This window comes from Chelonoidis abingdonii, chromosome 25 (assembly GCF_003597395.2).
Source record: "Chelonoidis abingdonii isolate Lonesome George chromosome 25, CheloAbing_2.0, whole genome shotgun sequence".
Taxonomy (NCBI): Eukaryota; Metazoa; Chordata; order Testudines; family Testudinidae; genus Chelonoidis; species Chelonoidis abingdonii.
Window position 1 is genome coordinate 10,548,148 of NC_133793.1, and position 25,027 is coordinate 10,573,174.

At 48.3% G+C, this 25,027-nt stretch overlaps 1 protein-coding gene across 2 annotated transcripts in view; it reads right to left on the bottom strand.

Annotated features, from left to right (window-relative positions):
* SLC9A1 (solute carrier family 9 member A1) overlaps nt 1-25,027 on the bottom strand; it is a 63,420-nt gene that overhangs the window by 32,147 nt on the left and 6,246 nt on the right. Inside the window, exon 1 of one of the 2 annotated variants that reach the window (XM_032802892.2) lies at nt 20,578-21,341. The exons of the other annotated variant lie outside the window; for it this stretch is intronic. Coding sequence (XP_032658783.1) covers nt 20,578-20,935 — 358 coding nt within the window. The 5' untranslated portion in view covers nt 20,936-21,341. Of the gene's footprint in view, nt 1-20,577; nt 21,342-25,027 lie in introns of those variants that run through there. 2 annotated transcript variants of the gene reach the window in all.

Genomic DNA, 25,027 nt, shown 5'->3' on the forward strand with positions numbered 1-25,027 from the left:
AGTTAAGACCTTAACGCTTATTATATCATTAAATCACATGAGGTCACTCAGTCACCTGCCCCATCCCTCAAACCCTTATTTAAAGAGGGATGAACCCCAAACCACATCATCCTGGGAAGCCATCACACCCCCACCTCCAAACTTCTTGGCTTCCTCTACCTCCAAACTTCTTGGTTTCTCCCCCACTGCAGCTCTCCTCCCCAGGGCCATGTATGCGAGGGCTGGTGCCGGGCTGTTTGCTCTGCCAAAAACACTGACATTAGTTGAGGGGCAAGAGAAAGTACCAGTCAAAGGCTCTGGAGCCAGAATTCATCCAAAAAGCCTCACTGAAGGAGGAGGAGGAGGAGAAGGAAAGGGAAAGAAAACCAAAAAGAAAGTCCTGAGACAGAAGAAAGCAAGCTCCATCCGAATTTTCTCTAATGCTCTTGGACTTTGCCCCAGGCTGCTAAGCAGCAATCAGTGTTATTTTAGAGAGATTCAATCAGCTAAATGAACAGTGAACTCACTGAACCACCTCCCAGCAGGCCCATTCAGGAGCTAGATAAGATCTACTAGCGTCAACATCCTGGTTTGTAGTTTCTAGCCATTTGCACTCTGCAAAGCATGTGGATTGAATATATCAGCCCCATTTACTGACATTCAGACCAACAGATGATTTGGGTGGGTGAAGGGAAAAATACATGGCTCTAGCCCTGTCTGCAGAATTGCTGCCTGCTGCACTTCCTCAAGCAGCACTTAATACAGGCGTGGGGCACTGGGCTACAGTCTAGGAAAGACACGTTGGCCTGTGTAACTCAGCTTTGGACTGAGACCTGTAGGAGACAACCTTCCTAAAATGTTCCCATTTAGCTTGCGTATAGACCTTGGACTCTCTTTTCTCACACTGAGCCAGATCCCTGGCTGATTTACACTGGCTGAGCAGTGGGCCCACAACACTGAACACAGAGTGGAAACCTACTCAAGCTAATGTTAAGCGTCCAACTGCTTGGCAGCGACCACAGCTACCAGGCACGTCTTGCCTTTGCACGGAATTCACAAGAATGTCTATGGAACAAGGGTGGCCAACCTGTGGCTCTTCAGAAGTTAACATGCGGCTCCTTGTATAGGCGCCGACTCCGGGGCTGGAGCTACAGGCACCAACTTTTCAATGTGCCAGGAACCCCTGGCTCTGCCACAGGCCCCCCCCCAGCTTTCTGCATGCCACGAAACAGCTGATCGGAAGGTGTAGGGAGGGAGGCGAAGGCTGCTGGTGGGCAGGAGGTGCTGGGAGCTGGGGTGGGGGCTGCACACATATTACTGTGGCTCTTTGGCAATGTACATTGTTAAATTCTGGCTCCTTCTCAGGCTCAGGTTGGCCACCCATGCTCTGGAAGATAGGATGCAATGGTGTTTTCTGTTTAACAGCTATGAAGATTTGTTGTGAGCTCCCCAAAATATGAACTTTCCTCTCTCCCTCTCTCACCACTCCTTCCAGGAATTTAAAAAAAGGTCCAGAAATGTGCTCATAAAGAGACCCCACCTTATAACAATACAATACTCCCTTGCTTTTCACACCTTCTTTATTATCGCAAACAAAGCTGCTAATGGATTAAAGGAGACGGAGTTTCCCATATTAGCAGATTAACAGGTACCTGATACAGTTTGCTGAACTTCACATGCTACAGTCTTACTGCCTACAAGAAACCAAACCCACATGACAAAGCGACTTGCCCAGACCTAGTCACTTTGCAGAAGATAAAGAACAATGTTAATCATATCAGGCCAGCCCCTCAAGCTATGAATGAGTCCAAGCTTTTGAGTTACCACAGAACAGGAGAGAACTCGTGTCGGTTACTGTAACCCAGCCACCCAGAAAAATATACTCCCCACCCCCGAGGCACGTAAAATATCAGTCTTTTAAGAAACAGTTACTCAGAGCTTTTGATGAATTCCAGCTGCCAGGATGAGCAAAGGCCACAGGGACCAGCAATAGCTGGAATAGGCAGATTGTATCTTTAAACAGCTGAATTTCACTGGGCACTGAGGAAGGTCAAGTCATCTAGACAGAGGGAAACAAGTCCAGGCTGCAGATCCTCCCCTTCCAGAGCAACACAAGCCCCCTAGGAGGAGTACCAATCTCCTTGCCATTTTTTGAGAGGGAAAAGCCTGCGAGACCAGGGCTGAGTCAATAAGGTGAGAGTCTCTGTTCCAACACATTAAAAGCTGGCACAATAACATGAGGAGTCACAGGAAGAGGTCTCTCTATTGCAGTAAGTCACTCCCTACTACAGCTTCAGGGCAGGGTGCATCCGGGCCACATCTCGGTCACAAGGGCCTCGTCTTCACTAGGGAATTTTTTGCACCGATTTCCTGCCTGTTTTTTCACTGGGCACAGCTCCACCAATGGGAGGACTGGTGTACGTGGGGCCCAAATTTTGTCTACCACTGCTCAGAGTAGTTCTACAGCATACAGCCACTGCCAGATTTGGAGTTCCATCTGTTGTTATATCACTCCCACCAGCAGTTGCAAAGGTGGCTAATTTTTAGCAGAAAACTTCTAGCACAGGACCATGCAAAATTTAAGAGGGTGGGAAGAGCCTGGGAGACGGCACTATTTCAGCCTGCAAACTGCAAGACCAGTGCTCTGCATTGTGGGTATGTATCACAGCTCCTGGCACAAGACCCCTGTCTGCTGCTTTGTCCAGTTTTCTCCTTGTAAAAGGCAAACTCTCAAGTTTCAGTGTTGGGAGGACCAATTGCAGCGATGCAGCTGAGCAGTGTCCACAGTGACACTGCAATGGCGCAGCAAGCCAACAAAGAGTGCAATGATGAACTTTACTCAGAGCAAACGCAATTTAAACAGGGCTGAGCACAGATGTGAGAGATGTTACAGGTACTGCAGGTTCTTGTGACACCAATTCTCTAGTGCAGCTGAACCTTTTGAGCTCCCAGCGTCAGTTCCAAAATATCTTTATTCCCTGGAGGAACAGGCTGAAATCTCAGCAGGGTTGAATCAGCCCATTGTCCTTCTGGGGGAGATAAACTGGGATGCAGGCAATTTCTGTGAGCTGGTCTATTAGCACATACTACTTCTATGATTTCATCTATCTGTGGATACTTAAAGATCCGCTGGTAGTGGTTTACCCATGTATCCATGACCAAAATCCCCCATCCCATTCTCAGTTCAGTATGTTGCATACTGCTTGTCTACCTGGAAGTAGACACCCACTCCAGAAGCAGCTGAATTTCAGTGGCACTGCATATATTTTGTACAGAACTTTGGGATCCTTTAGGATGAAAACAATGATGTAACCACAGAAAATATGTACTATGAACAAGGTATTCTGATCTCTTCCTTAAAAGGCTGTGAGATTAAGCCATTTTAAAAGCTGCCAGAAGGCTGGAGACAGAACGTCTATGAGCCCAGGAATCATGCATTCTGTGTTTGGCCTCAGAGTTTGGGTGGGAGGCTCCATTTCATCTGTGGTAACAGAGTTAAGCCTCCACACGGACAGAGAACAGAGGCTGACAGAAGAATGCTGCACACCAGGCCAGTCAACGAGCCAAGAAAGAAATCCCAACAAGCAAAAGCTAGATGCCCTGGAAGGCAGTCCTGTGGGGTGGATGGAACAAAGGAAGTGAGTGTACATAAGCTTCCTGTGGTATAGGACAGAGATTGCTTCTATAGAATTCAGGCCATAGAGGCTTTCTGCTGGGTAGCCACATGTCCAGGAGCCCCTCAAATGGAGAGCCATAAGGTGGAGGGGAGAGAATATTTCATTTGTAACTTGCCATCAGAGTCACTTTCAGCATCCATGGTGGCTGTGACCTTTTCCAGCAGCAGGACATGCTAGGACTAGAGGGCAGAGTCGACTCTATTCACATTCTCCATCCATCACGCTCAACACCATAAACTCTGGCTTCTTATGTTTAAAGTCTCACATGCCAAATGTATACACTTTCTTAATCTCTAGAGCTGACAAAAGTCAAACCAAGAGAGATTTGCTTTCCAGCTGTCTCCAGTAACCCCTAAGGTGCAGCTATCCCTCCAAAGAAGGGACGGTAAAAGGCACTCAGGTACCATGGTGACGAGTGCAGTACAAGTGCCTAGATACTGCAGACAGATCCTGTATTTCTGTTTTTTAAAGCCACCTAAGGATTAGCTGGCTGTTGTGCCTATATGAGATGGAACAATACTTGGCAGCTTTCCAGAATCCAGCCAAAACATACAGCAACCTTCATCCAAAGAAGCAAGATGGTCTTGTGGTTAAAGCACAGGACTCGGAGACAGGAGCTCTCAGTTCTTATTCCAGCTGTGCCGCCTGGTTTGAGACTCTGCACCTCATTGTGAAACAGGGCTAATACTTGCCCATCTCCACGGATGTTGCAAGGCTGAAGTTTTTGATGTTTGTCAAGGACATGGAGATCCTCAGACAGGAGGTGCTGCAGAAAGGCAAAGGGTTCTCAGTGGTTCGCAAAGGTTGATTAAGTCTAACACTGACTATATCCATCTAGAGCAATGGGGAAATTGAGTCACAGAGTGCATGAGTGACTTACTCAGCGTCATGCAGGAGGAAAATAGCAAGGACAGAAACAGAATCCAAGAGTTTGGATTTCTAGTCTGCTGTTCTAGCTACTCAGCAACGTTAAGGGTATTGCAGAAAAGGATCTGCTATGAGAGACCACCAAGTTCAGTGCAATAATGGAACGTTTGAGTGTCCAAGCGCCTCACTTCCTGTCCCCCATCAAATCTTACATCTAGTGACTACCAAGTCAAAAAGCACAACACATGCACAGATTTCCTGTTCAGAAATAAAGTGTGAGTGAGTTCTTCTGATGACTGCTGTCTCTGCCATTCAGCCCTCTACAAAGCACTGGCCCTGAGGTCAGATAACCGCAGAGTATAGCAGACAATTAACAACAAAACAAAAAACAAACAAATCATTTCTACCCACACTGGAAACCAGACAGCAAATCTTACTTGTGGGCCTAAGCCTAAGCTTCCATCAATTAACTTTATTATCCTGACATAGGCAGCAGCTCATCCAGCCGAGCTAGTGTCTCTAAACAGGCTGGGGACAGTCTAACTGCTTCCTTGGTCCCCTTCCTCCAAAATGAATGAATGACTTTGGACGGATCAGTTATTCAAACACTTCTCCAAGGGCTACAGAGGTGGGCAGCTCACAGAACCATATCTGGTGCATCGGTCTCTTGCAGGAGACCACAAAGAGCCTGACCTGTTTACTTACCATCTCAGCTACACAGGGTTTTTAAGAGGGTCTTAAATTATTTTAGCTTAAATAGATTGTAATAGATTTCAGTTAAGCCAAGTCCACACCAGGAGAGACTGCATCTCTCTGATGCAGCCTCTACCACAGCAGTGTTTAGATCAGGCCTATGCCATGGTTTTATGTGGCTAGAAGAGCCATGTTAGATGTGGCTTGAAAGAGCAACCCTGCTGTTTGCATCTTTGGCAAAGAGGAAGGCTCATTATTGGGGCCTTCCTTACTTCCTCCCAGACAGGATGGACCTGGTCAAGGTGTAACATTAAATCCTCCCTCAATTAACCTCTTATGATTTGGCAAATAAGCTACAGTACAAACCAAGAGGACTTGCTCCTTTCAGCCCCTCGCTTACCCCTTCTTGGGGCAAGGGAACAGACGCTGGAGGGGGCTGATAAGGCAGAGGGAAGAAGGAGATAAACATAAGCATTGTGTGTAGAGAAGATAAAACACATGATCCTGCAATCTGGCATGGAGAAGTACATAGAGGAGACAGTCAGGACTTATGCCTTAAGTCACAGGAACAGCCACCGTGACCCTAACTGAAAAACCAGAGCCCTTCTGAACTAGCCGGAGAGCTGCAAGTTGGTACAGGGCTCCCATTAGCCAGGCCCACAATGCTCGAACTCCAAGAGATGCTAGTATACTACCACTGTCAGTGCAGCTGGGATATTCACCACCCCCATGTATGCAAATCAAGCCCTGGTCACTATTTCAATAGCACCTTTGTCTCAACAGCACTGATTGAGTGAGTTCAACAAGCCAGGCTGTTCACAGAGTCCAGGATCAGCTTACAGAGCAGAAGATGACATTTTCATGAGTTACCCTAGGTCACCATAAAATAATCTGCAAACAGGAGAAGGCACAAGACATTTCTGTTCATTTTTCAGGGCAGGGAGAACTAAAGCCACAAGAGGCATTTACACACATCTCGCACTTGACATTAACAAATCAGCTGCGACTCCCCTGTGGAGTAGGTATTAATTCCCTTTTTGCAGATGGGGAAATGAAACACAGAGGTTAAGTGACTTACCCAGGGCCACTGAGTGAGTTGGCACTGGAGCCAGCATTAGATATCAGCAGTTCTTGGCCCCAACCCTACTTTTACATAGCGTCTCACATTCGACCAGAAGAAAAGCCAGCTTCTGGAGGGAAAAAGATACTAGGCAGTGTCCACTTGCCAATAAGGAATTAAACCCCTCTCGTGACAGTCTCAATTGTCACCCAGAGTTGTGCTCTGGCCAGACAGGGAGAAGAACATTTCCACCTAATTTGGAGAGGATCACAGTTGTTGGTGGGGTGGGAAATGCAGATACTTGATGCTTCAAGACATAAGCCCGTTACCAACTGTCTGGCGTTCAGAAGAAACTTCTCTCATAGCCGCCTTATCACAGATGGCTCCACGACGGGGTTCCCTGCACCTTCGTTTGTAGCTTCTAGTTCTGTCCACTGCTGCAGATAGGAGTCGGACCCAAGCAGACTCATGTTCCTACAGCAGATATTGTAAAGTCATAGCCCTCACTAAATTATATTTACATTACAGACGCATTCCCCCAAGCCCTCCCATCACACAAACTGAAATTAGCAAAACTGTTTAAAAACCTAAAGCATGATCTACACAGTTTTTGCACTGATCTAACTGTGTCAGACGGGGGATGGGGTTAATGATACTTATATTGGTTAACCCCTAATGTTGACATAGTGGAACCAGTATAATGGTGCCTAACATCAATATAGCTTATTCCCCTTCCCGTACAGGAATAAGCTATCCCAGTGCAAGCATGTTTATAGTGGTATAACTGCATCCACACCATGGGTGCTTTAAGCATACCAGTACAGTTAAAGCAGTACAATGTGCGCGGTCAGACAAGGCCTAGTAAAAATACTCTAGTAAAGAGCTCTTTGTACTCTAGGGAGGAGGGCTGAATAAGTAAACCCGACTGTACAGCAGAGGTCTTAGCTGTGACCTACACATTTTTCCCAGATTTCAACTGCAGCAACACATGCTGAATGCCACAAATAACCAGGCTAGGAGAGATCGTTTAGCATAGCTGGCTGCAGCTGTGGGATTGTATAATAAAAATTGTGCAAGTTACCAACCTTTAGCGATGTACAAGGTCTCCACAATGCAGCTTTTAACACAATCATGAAACAGCTTTGGAATGCTGGATGCTTAAGGCTGACTCCTGATCGTCATCATTCCATATGCAGTTACAGAATAAGGTGGTCCAATTATTCCTCCTTTTAAAGGAATTATTACACTTCCCAGCCTCGTCTTCTATTGCACAACACAGGTTACAACTGCGTAGAAAGGCACTGCCTGCTGCACCTTAGTGAAGCCTCATAAATGGTTAATACGATTATCAGACTTGCATCAGTCATATTAATGGGCCATAAATAAACTCACCAACAATAAGAGCACAACTGCTCTTCTCAGATTAGAAAGACATACTTAGCAAGTCCTGAGAGAGAGCGAGGGGGTGGACAACAAAGCTTCCAGGGAAATAGTCTGTTGGTCTCCCCCATCACTCCGCACTACTATCCTCTGAGTAGGGATAGTGGAATCACAGTGGAAATATTCCTATAGCTTCCCAGTCAAAAAACCAAATAGCACAACTGGAAATGCATGTTGGTCCTTGGCTTTCTGGGAGACAATAGCCACTTTGTAAATTCTACATCAGCATCTGACATCACTTGCTGCTTCTTGAGCCATTTATAGTAATGGCGAGAGATGCAGTTTTGCAAGCTATACCTACATAAATCCCCGACACGTGACACTCCCACTGAAGGGGGGTATATGGGGCCTTGCAGTGGTCAGTCTTTAGAGCTGTATTCACACACAGAATTCACTGCTATCATGCAGACAAATATTGTCTCATTGTTCCTTGTACTCCCCCCTCTCCCTCCAATCAGTCTCTCTGTACCCCTCTGGGGGCTCCCAGGAGCTACAATACAAACAAACATACTGTTTACAGAACCAGCCCTCTGGAATTGTCCCCAGAAGCACGCCCCAGAGGGTATGTCTCTATTGCAATCACAGGTTATGACTGCAGCTTGAATGGACATACCCAAGCTATCCTGTGTCCTGGAACAATGATGCTGCAGCTGCATGAGCTGCACAAACCTGCCAGGAACCCTGGATGATTTCCTGCAGGGCTAGCCTGCACTGACGCTTGCGCTGACGTGTCTTCACTGTTTCAGGACCTGAGCCAGCTAGATTAACTTGGGTATGTTGGCTCAAGGTGCATTCATTCACGCCATGATTGCAGTACACACATACTCTAGGATACAGCCAGTTCAGTTTCACACACAGGTGACCTGCAGAATCACTACTGGCTCCATTCATTCACACTTTGGGTTATGGAAAGGAGAATTAAGTTTCAAACCCAAAGGAATTCAGATTGCAATGGAAAGAGGCCTCCCAAGAGAAAATCAAGGTCTCTCTCTTTAAGGGCTTATATATGCATAAGAATATGCCAGTGAGGTTTGTGCTGCTGAAATCTCATGCATCAGGCTCAGAAACTGCCACCTCACCTGGGTCTGCCACTAAGATTTAGCATGGCATGAAAGTGACTCCCAACCTGGGAATATTTCTGAGAAGAGAAAAAAAATCCCACTGCAGATTACCAGAAAGGATTTTGCTGTAGTAAACACAGCCTTCGTGGGCTTGGTAAAGCTAAAGAAATTACTTTTTTCCACCATTAAACGGAATACAAGAGCTGTCCCCAGGAGCTTATTGTACTGCAACTTTCACTGCCTCCCTGGTGACGCAGAAGACTGGATGCTGTGATGCCTATGAGTCACAGATTCATAGACTTAAGGTCAGAAGGGACCATTATGATCGTCTAGTCTGACCTCCTGCACAACGCAGGCCACAGAATCTCACCCACCCACTCCTGTAACAAACCCCTAACCTATGTCTGAGTTATTGAAGTCTCAATCGGTGGTTTTAAAGACTTCAAGTGCAGAGAACTCCACAGGTGACCCGTGCCCTCCATGCTGCAGAGAAGGCGAAACCTCTCAGACTCTGCCAACCTGCCCTGGAAATTCCTTCCCAGACAGTATGGTGATCAGTCACACCCGAGACGTGGGCAAGACTCACCAGCCAGCACCCAGGAGAGAATTCTCTGCAGTAACTCAGATCCCACCCCACCTAACATCCCATCACAGATTACTCCTAGCTGAGGGAAATGCACTTGTTTTCGTCTTGTTATGAAAAATACTTTGCATTTATTGGACTTTCCACCTGAGGCTCTCAAAGCACTTAACGAATATCAAGTGCTGCAAAGGCCCTGTAAATAATATATCCATTTTACAGAGGGGGAAAGGGAGGCACTACATGCAGTTTCCTCCGGAGTCAGCCCAAGACTGTGGAGTGAACTCCTACAGGAACCAAATACCATCACAAACCTTACCATTCTCTCTGCATTAAGTGCAAGGTACATTTCTTTGACTGTGGCTTCTCTAACATATAGCTCTGTGTGTTTAGACACATGACAGATGCTAGTCACAGGGGTGACCACAGTACTGAAAGGCAGTCAGATGCTAACATGAGCACAGTCCAGCATGTGGAAGTATAGGCATGGAGGATAAGCAATATGCAGGGCACAGACGACACACTGGGCTTCCAAAGTCAATCAACAGCCAAGACCTCCCTGCTCCTTTAAGGGGTGTTTTCCTCACTTTGGTGTTACCTAAAGTGGGTTTGTTAGGAGCCTTTCCCCATGATCCCTTTGAAATCAACAGAAGCAGATTCAGGCCCTAAGAGGGGAGGCCAACCTGAGCCTGAAAAGGAGCCAGAATCTACCAATGTACATTGCCAAAGATCCACAGTAATAAGGCAGCAGCCCGCCATTAGCTCCCCCCCCTCATGCCTCCTGCTCACTGGTGGCCCTGCTGATCAGTGCCTCCCCCTCCCTTCCCATGCCTCCTGCCCACCACGATCAGCTGTTTTGCAGTGTGCAGGAGGCTCAGCGGGGAGGAACAAGGGTGCTGGAAGGTGTGGGGACCTGGGGCAGAGCCAGAGGGTTGAGCAGTGAGCACCCCCCGGCACATTGGAAAGTTGGCGCCTGTAGTTCCAGCCCCGGAGTCGGCGTCTATGCAAAGAGCCACGTATTAACTTCTGAAGAGCCGCATGCAGCGCCGGAGCTACAGGTTGGCCACTCTTGCCCTAAGAGATAAGAAGCAAGTGCTTAAGGGAGCAGGTAAGGAAAGTACTTCCTTACTTAATGCTACTTAAAGCAGGCTCAGCAAGGCTGCATTCTCATAATATAGTCCGGATGGATTTCAGTTTTCATTTGAACAAATTAAGCCTTTGGGAGTGAAACGATCCAGTGTTTATAACACTGCTGCAGTAATTCATTCCTTATTATCGTTTGCTTCTAAAGTTTCCTCCCTCAGTACCCACAATCCATTCAATGAGCCACTGGACCAGCTATGTTAAGAAGATTCAGAACTTACCACATTACCAAAAGTATTTTAGGGACACTCTCCTATGGAGATGTCTATAGCTTCACACTGGGAAGGGATGTTTTTGAGGGGAGAACGGGTTACAGTAAGGCAAGCCTATTTTTCAACACAGTAACAAAATGCTTGCTGAATTTCTGTTTTACCTAAATGAAAAAAGTGGGTCCCCCGAAAGAAAAAAAATGTTATTCTTCAGGATCCAAGATGTCTACCTACTTACAATCCAGAGAGCACAGCATTACCTCCCTCAATACTGGTGCCAATATCTACCTCATGTTTCCCCTCGGCTCCATTCTCCACTTAACATCTCTAAAGATGGTATGAAGGCCAGATTATCTGGAGTGTACCTACTAGCACTCAGCCAGTGATTAACTTTCTAGGGAATGCTAGTTCAAGTTCTTTTGAAGATCACAGTTGTGGCAGTAGGGCAGAATATCTCAGATTCATAGTTTTTTAAAGCCAGAAGAGATCATTACAATCATCTTGTTTGGCCTCCTTCATAACACAGGCCAAAGAACCCCATCCAATAATTTCTGCTTCAAACCCGTCACTTCTGTTTGAGGCACAGCATATCTAAAGAGATCTAGTCTTGGGTTAAAGACTGCAAGTGACTGAGAATCTGCCATGTCCCACAGTTAATTATCTTCACTGAGACCCTAGTAATCACAACTCTGAACCATTTATGACTTTATAGGTTAAACACTAACACCTTGAATTCCACCCAGGAACTTGGCCAGTTTTGTGACATGCCCTCACCTTGTTCATAAGAGAAGACTTCAGGCTGGGACATTCCACACTAGTCTTGAGGTGTAGCCGGATACAGATTGTATTTTAGCAGACACTAGGGCTCCCTGGGGAGTCTCTCCAGGGGGGTACAGGCTGCATTTGTACACATCACACGCACACAGATGCTCATGTTCTTCCTACTCTGTAAATAACCCATATTCCATGTGAGGAATTTTTCACTGCTCACGCCCTAACTACATTAGTACTTTCCTCAGTTCCCTGGAGGAAACTGTTTGGATCGTTCTTCTGTTTAGGCACCAGCAGCAGACAGACAAGCAAGAGAGAAAAAGGCCACTGCCAATCTCCTCAACCCTCAGCCACACTGGCAAACTGTATGAAAAGGTAGAAAAGAAATAGCTGTGTGCATTAGGATCACTCACAGATAAGGAAGCGAGAAAGACCAACACGGCTGCTGCTGAAAAGAGTGTTTATCACAATTAACAATAATCTGCACTTCTATAGCACTAGCCAGACAAGAACCTCAGAATCATTTACTCATGTTCATGAATCAAGCCTCAATACCTAGGCAGAGAATGTATTATCCTGATCGTCCAGATGGGGAAAGAGGCACAGGGAGTAGGGAATCAGCCTCACTAGACAAAGAGTGGGCCCTGCAAGAGCCCTGGCAGAGCAGTTCAAACACCTTTCCACTCTGGCAACTAGCCTAATTGCTACTCTATAATTTCCATGACATTCGAGCCTGCGGTGTGCTAGCTGCTTTCCACATAGATCAGAGAGCACGGTCTTTGCCTCGAGGAGCTTACAATCGAACACAACAAAAATGGGGAATAAACACAATTAAATAAGTATCACTGTCCCCAGCTGCTTTTCTCTCAAGTCATTGATAGTTGGCTAGTCCCTCACAGGTATCATGGCAGAAGTTGGCTTGTTGTCCGCTGGTCACATTTCCTGCCTCCTTTCTGGATGCTCTTATTGGTTCAGCTAATACAACATGAGAGCAGTTTGTGTTTCAATTCTTTTCTTGCTCACCATTCCACTGACACTCAAACCTGCTCTGCTTCCATCCTGGCCAGAAGCTTGTTGTGACATTCAGAGCAGCTCCCCAAATTCTTCTAGGAAGAGAAATTCTTCTAGGAATAAGACTGATGTCTTCTTAAAGAAACCTGGCAAAGAGTTCTGTGGCACCTTATAGACTAACAAACGTATCGGAGCATGAGCTTTCGTGGGTGAATACCCACTCGCATCCGACAAAGTGGGTATTCACCCACAAAAACTCATGCTCCAATACGTTTGAAAGTCTATAAGGTGCCACAGAACTCTTTGCCGCTTTTACAGATTCAGACTAACACAGCTACCCCTCTGATATTTAAAGAAACCTGCATTACTGTCACGATGAGGAGAGCTCGTGTGAAGACAGAAAACTGGTTACTAGATACATTTCTTGGATCCTTGGTTTCAGAGTCCAGTAACAGTGAAAGCTCCCCACGCCTGCACAGCATAAGCTTAGAACATCCCAGGTCTCCTCCCACCTGTGAGTCAGTGCCATCTGGCACGCCTGCCCTCATGCCCAGAATACCTTCCCCAATCCTACACACTATGCAGCCTCATTCTTCTCCTGATTCATGTCTTTCAGCCAAACTTTCCCCACACTGGTTTCTTTTCCAGCCTCTCATGCCATGGTAGGTATCTACCACACTCACTATAGTATCTCTTTGAATTTAACTCCTCAAACCTTAGACACAAAAAAGCCTACAATACAATAAACACCAATACACACATCTTGTTGGTTACTCTTTTTATAATGGGTGGGGCTTTTCAGAAGTGCTGAAGTCTCATTTCCAGAAGAGGCTTAGGCATGTAAGAACCAAAGGGTAAAATTTTCAAGAGTGCCTATGTAACTTAGGAGCCTTAGAATCACTGCCAGTGGGATTTAGGTACTTTTGAAAAGCCCATCCATTACAAATAGATACCTGTCTTGTTGGTTGCTCTAACAAAACCATCCTGTGATCTTTTACCCTATCCCCCTCTAACTCCACTTGTGTTTTGTCACTTTGTTGTCCTTTTTCTAGCTCAAATGGCAAGTTTTTTGGGAGCAGGAACCTCCTTCCTTTTTATTTATTGTTATAGTGCAGGGGTGGGCAAACTTTTTGGCCTGAGGGCCAACTGTATGGAGGACAGGGAAGGGAAGGCTGTGCCTCCCCAAACAGCCTGGCTCCCACCCTCATCCACCCCCTCCTACTTCCTTCCCCCTTCAGAATCTCCAACTCATCCAACCCCCCATTCCTTGGCCCCTGCCCGATCCCTCCCAGGACCCCCATCCCCATCCAACCACCCCGCTCCCTGTCTCCTGACAGAGCTGACCCCATCCACACCCCAATCCCCCGACAGCCCCCCCCCCAGGACTCCCACTCCCTATCCAACTGCCCTCTGCTCCTCATCCCCTGACTACACCCTCCTGGGACCCCCTCGCCCCTAAATACACCCCAGGATCCCACCCCCACCTGCTCCCTATCCCCTGACTGCCCTCCCAACCCCTATCCACATCCCTGCCCCCGACAGCCCCCCAAGACTCCCACTCCCAACCCTCCCTGTTCCCCATCCTCTGACTGCCCCCGCAGAACCTCTGCCCTATCCAACAGCCCCCTCCTCCCTGACTGCCCCTCAGGACCCACCGCTCCCTTATCCACCCCCCTCACCCCCTTAGCAGCAGCAGGAGCTCGCAGCTGCAACACTCGGTCAGAGCCAGCTGCGCTTCCCATTGTGGCATGGCTGCGGGGGAGAGGCCAGGGACTAGGCTCCCCGGCCAGGAGCTCGGGGGTCAGGCAGGATGGTCCCACGGGCTGTAGTTTGCCCACGTCTGTTATGGTGTCTAGGTGTGCCTGTGGCAATTTGAAAAGGAATTAAAAAGAGCACTGAATATTTGGCTGCAGGATCAGATGCCATTGCAGGAAGCCGTCGGCTGAAGTTAGTGACATTTCTGAGACCGTACCTAGAATTACTGAAACAGATCTTGTCCTGCCTATTGTAAATGGGCCCAAGAAGCCTAGCTTAACAGACATCAGAAACGTCTTTAACTCCACTACAGCACCCTGACTATTATCCATAACACAGGGTCTGTATGTCTACGTGAAACAGGAGGAAAAGCAAAGTGTTATTATTCCAAATAATAGATGCTCAGCTCACTTTACAGCTAATGTAATGTAGCTAACAAGGACATGGATATTTGTGTCGTATTGGTTGCTGTCTGCTGCTCTGAAGAGACAGGTTGGTGTAGCGGTTGTTGTAGACCAGACAACCCTGATCCAGACATTCAGAAAGACCAAGTGCTGTGAAGAAAAACCAGCGATGACTCAGTCATTATAACAGGCTCCAACCAAACAGGAGGGCTGCATCAGTTGGTGATTTAAGGTCTCACGTGCTAGAGCAGAGATTTTCAAACTGGGGGCTGGGACACCTCAGGGGGTCACGAGGTTATTACATGGGGGGGGGGTCACAAGCTATGAACCTCCAACCCCAAACTCCACTTTGCCTCCAGCATTTATAATGGTGTTAAATATATTAAAAAATGTTTTTAATTTATAAGGGGGGGGGGTCACATTCAGAGGCTTGTTATGTGAAAGGAGTCACATCTTCAGTGCAATATGGAAGGCTTAGAGAGAAAGGATCAGACATGCTGCCACACCTTGAACCAGGACAATTCCCAACACAGGGCAGTAATATTTTGCACCTCTATTAAACAGATGGGGGATCTCCAAGTGCTTGATTGACACAGTTAAACCTCAACACTCCTGCAACGTATTTTTACTGCCCAGGTCAGGAAAGTGAGGCACCCAGGTGAAGTGACTTACCCAAGGCCAAACAGCAAACCTGTGGTAGAGGAGAATCCTGACTGCCAGTCCCTGGCCTATTCTGCTATAGTCTGGCACTGAAAAGAGCCACCATGACGGATACTATTACTGCAATTCGTTATTAAGACTTTATTTGCATTCCTTGCTCATTCTTTCCATTTCAGTGGAAATGAGAAATATTTATTTATGTCTGAATTAAATGCCTGTCTCCTGAAGCACTGGCACTGAAGGTCAGCTCCCTCTCTCTAACCTTGAGTTCTGAAGTCACCAGCAATTCTAGTCCTACCAACTGATGTTGCACTAAGAGAAAATTAGCTAACAACCCTGTAAGCAGGCAGGGCGTAAAGAAAGACTTACGAGAAACCTGAAATAATAAAAATGAAAGAGTGAGTGGGAGAGAAGGTGAATCAACAGCACAAGAACCCAGTTTTGTCTTCAGTGAGGCCATGTGAGAAACCATCTTGAAATTTCTACCCCAAATGCCCTACCCAAGACTCAGTGCCAAAGCCAGGGGAAATCTGTGCCTGGTTCACACAGATGGAGGGTTCTTTGCACTGCAGAAACACTGGTTAGAAGCTTAGCTACCACTATCTCCTCCTGCGTGGGTGGTGATCAAGGGTCCATCTACACAACTGAACTCGCCACACGGCAAATAATGTTACAATAATTTGGTTTCCACTAACACAGCTGGCACCAGACTCCATATAACTAAGATCCCAAATGAAGATTAGGGGTGTAATGTCTTCCATAATCTATTATGGTTATACCATGATATGGTTCCATCTAGACAAATGAAACAAAACTGTTACAACACATTTCCCACATGTTACATGGGGCATAGGAGGCATTTCAACTTACATTCCCATAGCCTATTCTGATGCATTTCACTGAGGATTCCATCTTAAAACGCCACTTAATACATCAGCATCAATCCTAACCTCAGGTGTTGAGACTAGGTGAGCCAGTAACAATCCTAGTCTCCATGGCTGGTGGAGATCACAGCCACAAGTGTGTTTGTGTTACACTAGTGCTCACTTCTAGTGCCGGTTACATTCTCACAAGCCGGCTGGTAACTGAAATTTGCAAGACAGCTGCTCTTTGAGGCACGTCACAAGACGAGCGTGCCAAAGTCAGCCACTGTGCACGTGCCTGAGATCCTAAGGAATCAGGTCCCTCAAGACTGAGCTGGTAGGCCAAGCAACTAGGACGCTAAGGCTCTTCAAGTGCTGGCTTGGCACAGATTAAATCACCATACAAAGATACCCCAAGGGATTCCTTAAGAGAGGAAAGGAGTTTTTAAAAATCAGGAAGTGGGCGGGGGGGGGGGAGGGATTGAGGAGTATGACAAAGTATAGCTGGGGTCTGTTGACCCTGATAATAGCCCATTAATTTTTTACTCCAAGCTCTTCAGCTTCTTTTCCAGTTCCTTCAGTGTGCACCAAGCAGCCCATCCATATTGCCACCAGTTATAGGTATCCATAACAGCACTTCCAAGGATTTTAATCCTGTCCCGCAGGTCTCTGCAATAGCCCAGGCATCATTATTCAGACGAGCTGATTCAATCATCAGCCCCTGCCTCTGTTGAGGGGCAGCCTGGGCCAGTGGACTAAACTCAGAACTAGAAAACAGAAGTTCCTGAATTGTAATCCCGGCTCCCCAGACTGTTTCCCTGCATGGTTATGGGCAAGTCACAAACTCACCGCACCGGTTTCCCTACCTGTAAGATAACAGTAATTACTCACCACTCAGGGCTTTCACAGGTATAAGTCAAAGTTTGCGAAGGGCTTTGAAAATAAAGAGAACCATATACAGTGCTAAACACTATTGCCATTAGCCATTCCCATCCTGCCCTTACTTCATATAAGGCCTTGTGGGGAGAGTAAACATGAAAGATTTGGAGGATGAATCCTTGATCTGGTTAATCAAACCTGGAACTCCCAAGTCCTGTCATTTTAGATTCCACTGCACTGATCTGTATCAGCACCCACAATTACAGACTTGCCTATCTGTCTGAAGACTGAATTACGCAGCCAGAACACCATGAGCTACAGGGGTGGGGCTGGGAGCGCAGAGTAAGCTCCTGCCAGTGAGTGAGCTCCTCCCAGAAGCGGGGACATGTTCTCTAACTCAGGGGTTCTCAATCTTTCTTTGAGGCCCCCAAACATGCTACAAAAACTCCATGGCCCACCAGTCCCACAAGAACTAGTTTTCTGCATATAAAAGCCAGGGCTGACGTTAAGGGGTAGCAAGGTGGGCAATTGCCTGGGGGCCCCCATGCCACAGGGAGGCACCATGAAGCTAAGTTGCTCAGGGCCTCAGGCTTCAGCTCCATGCAGTGGGACTTCGGCTTTCTGCCCTGGGCCTCAGCTAGTCTAACACTGGTCCTGCTTGGTGGACCCCCTGAAACCTGCTCACGGCCCCACAGGGGGCCCTAGACGCCACGTTGTGAACCACTGCTCTAAAAGACAGCAAACAGATACTACCATAGCAATGATGTTAGCAACTCATTCATTTGGAAAACATTGGTTTATACCATTAAACCACTAGTTTAAGGGGGTGCAATCGGGAACTATGAGCTAAGACCCAGAAACACACTAAGGCAGTTATTCTCACCCATGCTGATCTGACCCAGCATCAAATCCCTTGGAAATAAGGCCAAAGAAGAGGATGTTCCATCTTTGATCTACAGCCAGAACTCCTAACAGGAGTAAGGCAACCTAGGCTGTGTCCCCAACACCTCAGTTACCTGCAATGGGTTCTCAGACACCCTTGAAAAGCTGCAAGACTGGTCCTCCTAAAACATGTACCCCGAACACCCAGACTCCCACAATACCTTCGATGTGTAAGAAGTGACAGACTCTGCTACTGACTAAAAACAACCTTAAAACAGCACAAACAGCCCTAACCCACAACTAGAGTTCTGCAGAATCTGCAGCCTCTGCATAGACACTACAGATCACTCTGATAAATGAAGACGCTCACAAAAGATGACAGCCAGCAAACGTACTGGAAATTAGAAATTCCCTAACCCCATTCCCCACCCTCAGCACAACATATTTCCTTATAGGGTATTTCTGCTGCCTGTCCTGGTGCTTTTCACCGGCAAACACCAGTTTCATATCTTGCACACCAACCACAAAGCATGCCTTGAGACACACTAACAGTTTTGAAGCCAGGTTCTGTGTGGCTAAAGACCAGAATAAACAGCAGCACCCCCTCTTCTATCAGCGCATGGAGGTTTCTGGTTTCTCTAGCCAATAGAGTATTAGAGGGGTAGATGTGTTAGTCCAGGGGTTCTCAAACTGGGTGTCGGGACCCCTCAGAGGGTCGTGAGGCTATTATGTGGCGAGTCGCAAGCTGTCAGCCTCTACCGCAAACCCCACTTTGCCTCCAGCATTTATAACGGTGTTAAACATATTTAAAAGTGTTTTTAATTTATACAGGGGGCCACACTCAGAGGCTTACTATGTGAAAGGGGTCACCAGTACAAAAGTTTGAGAATCACTGTGTTAGTCTGTATCCACAAGAACTAGGAGTTTAGTAGCACCTTAAAGACTAAGATTTATTTGGGCATAAGCTTTCGTGGGTAAAAACCCCACTTCTTCAGATGCAACGGCCGAAGTGGGTTTTTTACCCACGAAAGCTTATCCTCAAATAAATCTGTTAGTCTTTAAGGTGCGACGAGACTCCTGATTGGTCCACCCAATAGAGTTAAGGAAGTCTGTAAATGCAGTGAAGGAACTGGAATCAGTTACTACAAGTTACTTAACATATGGAACACATGCCAGCTGAGAGGGGACTATGGCTATGAAGAGAAAAGCAACAGCATTTGTCTGGCACCTTCTTCTAAGGATATTTAAGAGCACCTGAAAAGACTTGTCAAGTTAATGTCTGAGTTGTGGGGGGAGACAGAACCCAGGAGTCCTGATTCCATACCTGCTCTAACCACTAGATCGTACACAGACACACACATGGAAGTCTTCTGAGCCTAAATGTTAACACTTCTATCCCTAGATTCAAATAAAAGGTTAAGAGGCCCACAGAAAAGTATTGAAAGTTGTTCATATCTACACATACACTCCCCATCCACACCAACTTTGGGGGAAAAAACATTTCTGTAATCTCAGGCAGCGATCAGCCATTTGCCCTGAATTACCAGTCCAGTGTCCGGAGTCTATTACACCAGAACCAGGGCAGGCATAGCCAGCCATGAGATTTCCCAGCCCAAGCACCAAACTTTCTATTAGCTCTCAGAGTCTGACAGGATTCTGGTGCAAGATTCAGCAAATTACAGAGCACTACAGAAGAGCCTCTAGGAGGGTTAGGTTTAAAATAATTAATGGTAAGAGTCAGGAATGAAATGAAGGAAATGCAGATTTCCTCCCCCATGACCATCCAAAACAGGAAGCGGCAGACACTTCATCCGCACTCTTGGCATTACGACAGAATATAAACCGAGATGTCACCAGTTGGAGAGCGGCCAGTTTGACGTCCATACTGAGAGTCAAAAGCCAGCTTTGAAATCTAGGCATGGGATAGCACCAAGTGTGCACACATCAGATACTGGAGAATTCATCTAGTATTAATCCTGCTACAGAAGTTCTGAGAGATTCTCTGTCAGAACCTCAGTATATCAGACCCTGTTTGGGATGGTTCTCTCTCCATGGTATCTAGGTACTTATATGCCCCAACTTTTAGAGTACTTGAGCACCTCACAATGTTTAACTTATTTATCCCACCGCACACCTGAGAGAGAGGAAGTGCAATTATCCTTATCCTACAGGTGGGGAACTGAGGCACTGAGAAACTAAGTATCTTGCTAAAGATCTCACAGGTGGTCTGTAGCAGGACAAGGGACTGAAACCAGGTCTCCCAAGTTGCCGGCTAGAGCCCTAACCACTGGACTATCCCTCCCCATTGAGGAAGGTCAGCTGGAAAAGGAAACAGAAGTGATTGTTAACTGATCCATCTGAATATATTTGTAACAGAATGGTCAACCGTTGCGACTTCTATACCATATTTCATCCACAGATCTCCGAGACCTTTACCAATGAATCTTACAACACCCTTGTGAAGCAAGTTTTATACTCATTTTATAGAGTGGAAAGCACAGAATGGTTGAGCACTTTCCCCGAGATCACTGGGATACTCATCAGGAAGAGAACCCAGGAGTCCCGACTCCTAAGCTTGCAAGCTTGGGCACTGTATACATACCCTCCACCCAAACCGCCTGCAGAGAAGTGGTGCCAACGTACCCAGTTTCATGAGACATGCCAGCAGTATCCAGAGGGAGATCTCAAACGGTATCCGCACATGGGTGTAGTCAATGCCCAGGACAGGAAAGGCTTTCCGGTACTTGGCGTGCCCAGGGCTGGAGTGGTTGGGCAGAGGGCGAATCTCTTGGGAGACATCCAGAGGGGCTGCCGTGATAACCCCAGGTTCACTTCCACTGATGATTGCTGGGTAGTGGTGGGGTGGCTCAGAGGCCATCATCGGATTAGACTGCAACCCATGGCTGTGAAGCAAGGGCAGCAGCCCTAGGAGGGCTGCCACAAGGAACAAAAAGGGCACAGCACGGAGGGATGGGGCCCCACGGGAGCCTTTCGCCTGCATCTTTCCCTTGTCCCCTAGGAGAGGGCCCCACTGCCCGGCTATTTCAGAGGAAGCCTGTCCCGGAGGGCTTCATGGGGAGCGCAAAGGGGCCGCTGCAGAGGACAAGAGAGCGCGAGGGGAGGGGAGAAGGGGACCGAGCCACCACCAGACCGCTCCAGTCTTCCCCTGGAAAGTGGATTTAACCAAATAAATCTATAACTCCGGGGCCCAGCCCTGGGCCGGCCGCTTCCCCGGGGAGGGGCAGAGACTGCAGGCAGGAAAGCGAGAGTCCTGCGGAGCCAAATGCAATGCCAGCCACCCTCCCCCGCTCCGCCAGCGGCGGGAGCGCAGAGCAGCAGCCCCCCGGGGAGCCCCGGGCCGGCGGAGCCAAGGGTGCAGCCCGCGCCCCGGAGAAGCCGGTTCCTCTCTGCCGGAGAAGGGCTCGCCCAGGTCCCTCCCTCCGGCGGGGGAAAGCCGGCTGCCGGGCTGCGCGGCCCGCCCCGGGGTTCCGGGCAGAGGGGATCGGGGCGCCAGGGAGTCCCCGCAGCGCAGCTCAGCTCCTGCCCGCCCGCCGGCTCCCAGCCTTATAGCCGCCGAGACAAGGACGCGGGGAGAGGCAGGCAGCGGCCGGGGCGCAGCCGCATCCACAGCAGCACCCACCGGCCGGGAGCAGCAATGCACAGGGTCCCGCTGCCACCCGAAGGAAGAGAGAAGGCGGGAGGGCTGGGCTGGCCCTAGTCCTAGCCCTACCCAGGGGCATGCAGGTTTCATGGGGCACCCCCAGCATCCAGGGCAAGTGCGCGCCCCGGCCAGCTTTCAAGGAACCTGCTCTTCCTGCGAGTGACCCTTAGGACACAGGGTTCAGCCCCCTAAAGTCAAGACAATCCCAGGTATAGAAATGCGGCCACCTCTGGGGAGTAGGTATCAACCCCTTAGCAGGAACAGCCATGGAAGAGATGGGGGAGTGGGTAGCCAAGGGACAAAATCCAGCTCTTAAGAAAAGTGCCATGGGATCTTTAATGGAGCATGAGAAGGAGAGGCACCATGGTGATGGGCACCTCAATACAGAGAGAGAGAATAGCCACACATAAAACAGACAAACTCATGCAAACAACTTCTGTGCCCAGCAAGCTCCCTGGAATTCAAGCTCCAGCATGTACAGTCTATCAAATAAACACAGCAAGGAAATTCATGCAGCAAAGCATACCAAGGAGCACTGGACACTGTGAAAACAAACCAGCAAAGACCAATTGACTTTTTATGCATGTATAAAAGTAGAAAGGAGATTTACTACCAAGGATACAGCCAATGTACCAGACCTGGCCAAACCTGAAGACCTACACAGCCTCTTGGGACCAGATTTTTAAAGGTATTTAGGTGCCTAAAGGTGAAGATAGGTGCCTCGTAGGATTTACAAAAGCACCTAACTCCCATGGGTGGTGGGTTAAGTTCCCTATAAGCTGTGCAGCTGGGGAGAGGCGCCCCTCCCCTGGCCCAGCCCAGACCCACTGGAGCTGCCATGGCCTGGGAGAGGCGCCTCTTACCTGGCCCTGAGCTGCTGTGGTGAGAGAGGGATGGAGGGCATTCTCCCTCTCCACTGCAGCCCCGGGGCAGCCTGCACCTCAAACCCTCATCCCCACAGCCCACACCCCTAGCCAGAGCCCTCACCCCCTGCACCCCAACCTTCTGCCCCAGCCCTGAGCCGCCTCCCACACTCCAAACCCCTTGGCACCACCTCCACCACACATCACCTCCATATTGGTGCACATAACAAATTTCATTCCACACATGGATGTAAAAAATTAGAGGCAGGCAGCGGCTGGGGTGCAGCTGCATCCACAGCAGCACCCACCAGCCGGGAGCAGCAGTGGCGGGTATCACAGGTTGGGGGAGGCTGAGCCTCCCCAAACAGCCAGGCACGGCCTGGCCCCATCCATACTCCACCTCCAGTCCCAGCTCTGCCGCTCGCCTTCCCCTGTGCTGTGGCTTCCAGCTTGGGCTGGGGCTACACCACCTGCCTGGTGTTCCGGGGCTGGAGAGTGGGTAGGCTGGGGCAGGAGCTGGTGGCCTTGGGCAGAAGGGGTGGGGATGGGACTAGCCTCCCCGAGCCAACCATTCATGCACCACCCCTTCTGACTCCCCTTGGAGTTAGATGACTAGGGGTATGGCTAGCGCTTTGAAGTGCAAGTGTGGTCGCAGTGCCAGCCAGTACTGGGAGAGAGCTCTCCCAGCACTGCAGGTACTCCACCTCCCCATGGGGACTGGCTTACAGCGCTGGGGCAGTGTTTACATTGGCACATTGCAGCATTATAACTTGCAGCGCTCAGTGGGGTGTTTTTTTCACACCCCTGAGCGAGAAAGTTGCAGCGCTGTAACGCGCCAGTGTAGCCAAGACGTAGGTGACTTAGGTTTGGCTACACTTGCAGTGTACAGCGCGGGGAGTTAAACCTGTCTTCGTACAGTTGAGCAGGGAACGTGCTGCAGTATGGCCACACTGACAGCTACCAGTGCTGCAGTGTGGCCACATTTGCAGCGGAGTTGGGAGTGGTGCATTATGGGCAGCTATCCCAGCGTTCAAGTGACTGCAACCTGCTTTTCCAAAGAGGGGGGCAGGGTGGAGTGTGACGGAGCATGAGGGAGACAGAGTGGATTTTTGGAGCTGACACTTTCAGCTCCCTGCCTTGCAAGTTCCAACCCCTTCCCTTACCCCTCTCTCATTCACTAAATGCAAATAGCCCTCTGTTTTTTTCCTCACAGACCAGATAAGCAGCTGCTCCGAAACGGACTCCACCTGCCATGCTGCCTCTCTCCTCAAGCAAACACTAGCTGTGGACGTTCCAAAGGGATCCCCCTGCCTCTGTTCATTCACTGCAAACAGTAGCTGTGTTTGTTTTTTAGATAAGCAGCTCCTGGAGCCCCAAGTTAACAACAAAACAGAGAGGCATTGCAACAAACAAATAGTGTTCTCTTTACTTAAAAGCATTATGGGAAGGTTCCAGAGGTCAGTTACACCGTAGTAAGATCACCGTTTACATTGGTACTCCAGCACGCTGTTCTCTTTATTCCTCTCGTCGAGGTGGAGTACGTGCAGCGCTGTAGCCAGGGAGATAAAGCACTGTATGTGCCTTGCCAATGTGGATCAGGAGTAAGTTACAGCGCTGTAAAGTCACCACCAGCGCTGCAACTCTCAAGCGTAGCCAAGTCCTTTGTATCATCAGGCACCTAAATACCTTTAAAAATCTGGTTCTTGGCTGTTAAATCCAATCAAAGGGCCACCAGAAAAGCAAACCTGTAAAATAAAACCATGGCAATAACGTGGATGGTTTTGTGGTGAAGGATGTGATTTTTGGGAGTCAGCTGACATGAACTCTGTTCCTGGCTCTGCCACCCATCCCCAGGCACAACACACAGGGCCTGCTCCATTGAAATCAATGAGAATTTTGCATTGTTTTAGTGCAAAACTAAACACCCATTTATCTGCCAACGTAAAATGGGGAGCATGATCCGTCCCTACCTCGCAGGGGTGTGGTGAGGATAAATTCAGGAATGTTCGTGAGGCACTCAGATTCTCAGCTTGTAACACTGCCACTGACGCAAACCAGAGTCCCATGCATAGCAGACTCAGGACCTTGGATTCACTTCAGTGGGTCTTTGTTTTAAATAGCATTGTCTCCCAGGATGCTGTGCTGCAGTTTAGATAGACAGAAGAGGAGAGTTGAATACCAGGCTACAGGAACTGGAGGCTGAGTATCACTGAAAGATACATTGCTCAATAGATCCTTACTCCAGAGTAGGGGAACTAACAGTCTGGCAGTTACCCAAGAGAACTAACGAAGAATAAACTTGACTAATCTAGGACTAGAAAGAAGAGAACATTCAAATGAATCACAAGCCTGAACAGGAACAGCCAACTGTGTTAACGTCTCACTTCTGCTTGGATACAGAAGAATCCCATGCACTGCTACAGACTAGGGACCAAGTGGTAGGCAACAGTTCTGCAGAAAAGGACCTAGGGGTTACAGTGGACGAGAAGCTGGATATGAGTCAACAGTGGGCCCTTGTTGCCAAGAAGGCTAATGGCATTTTGGGCTAGTTAAATAGGAGCAGTGCCAG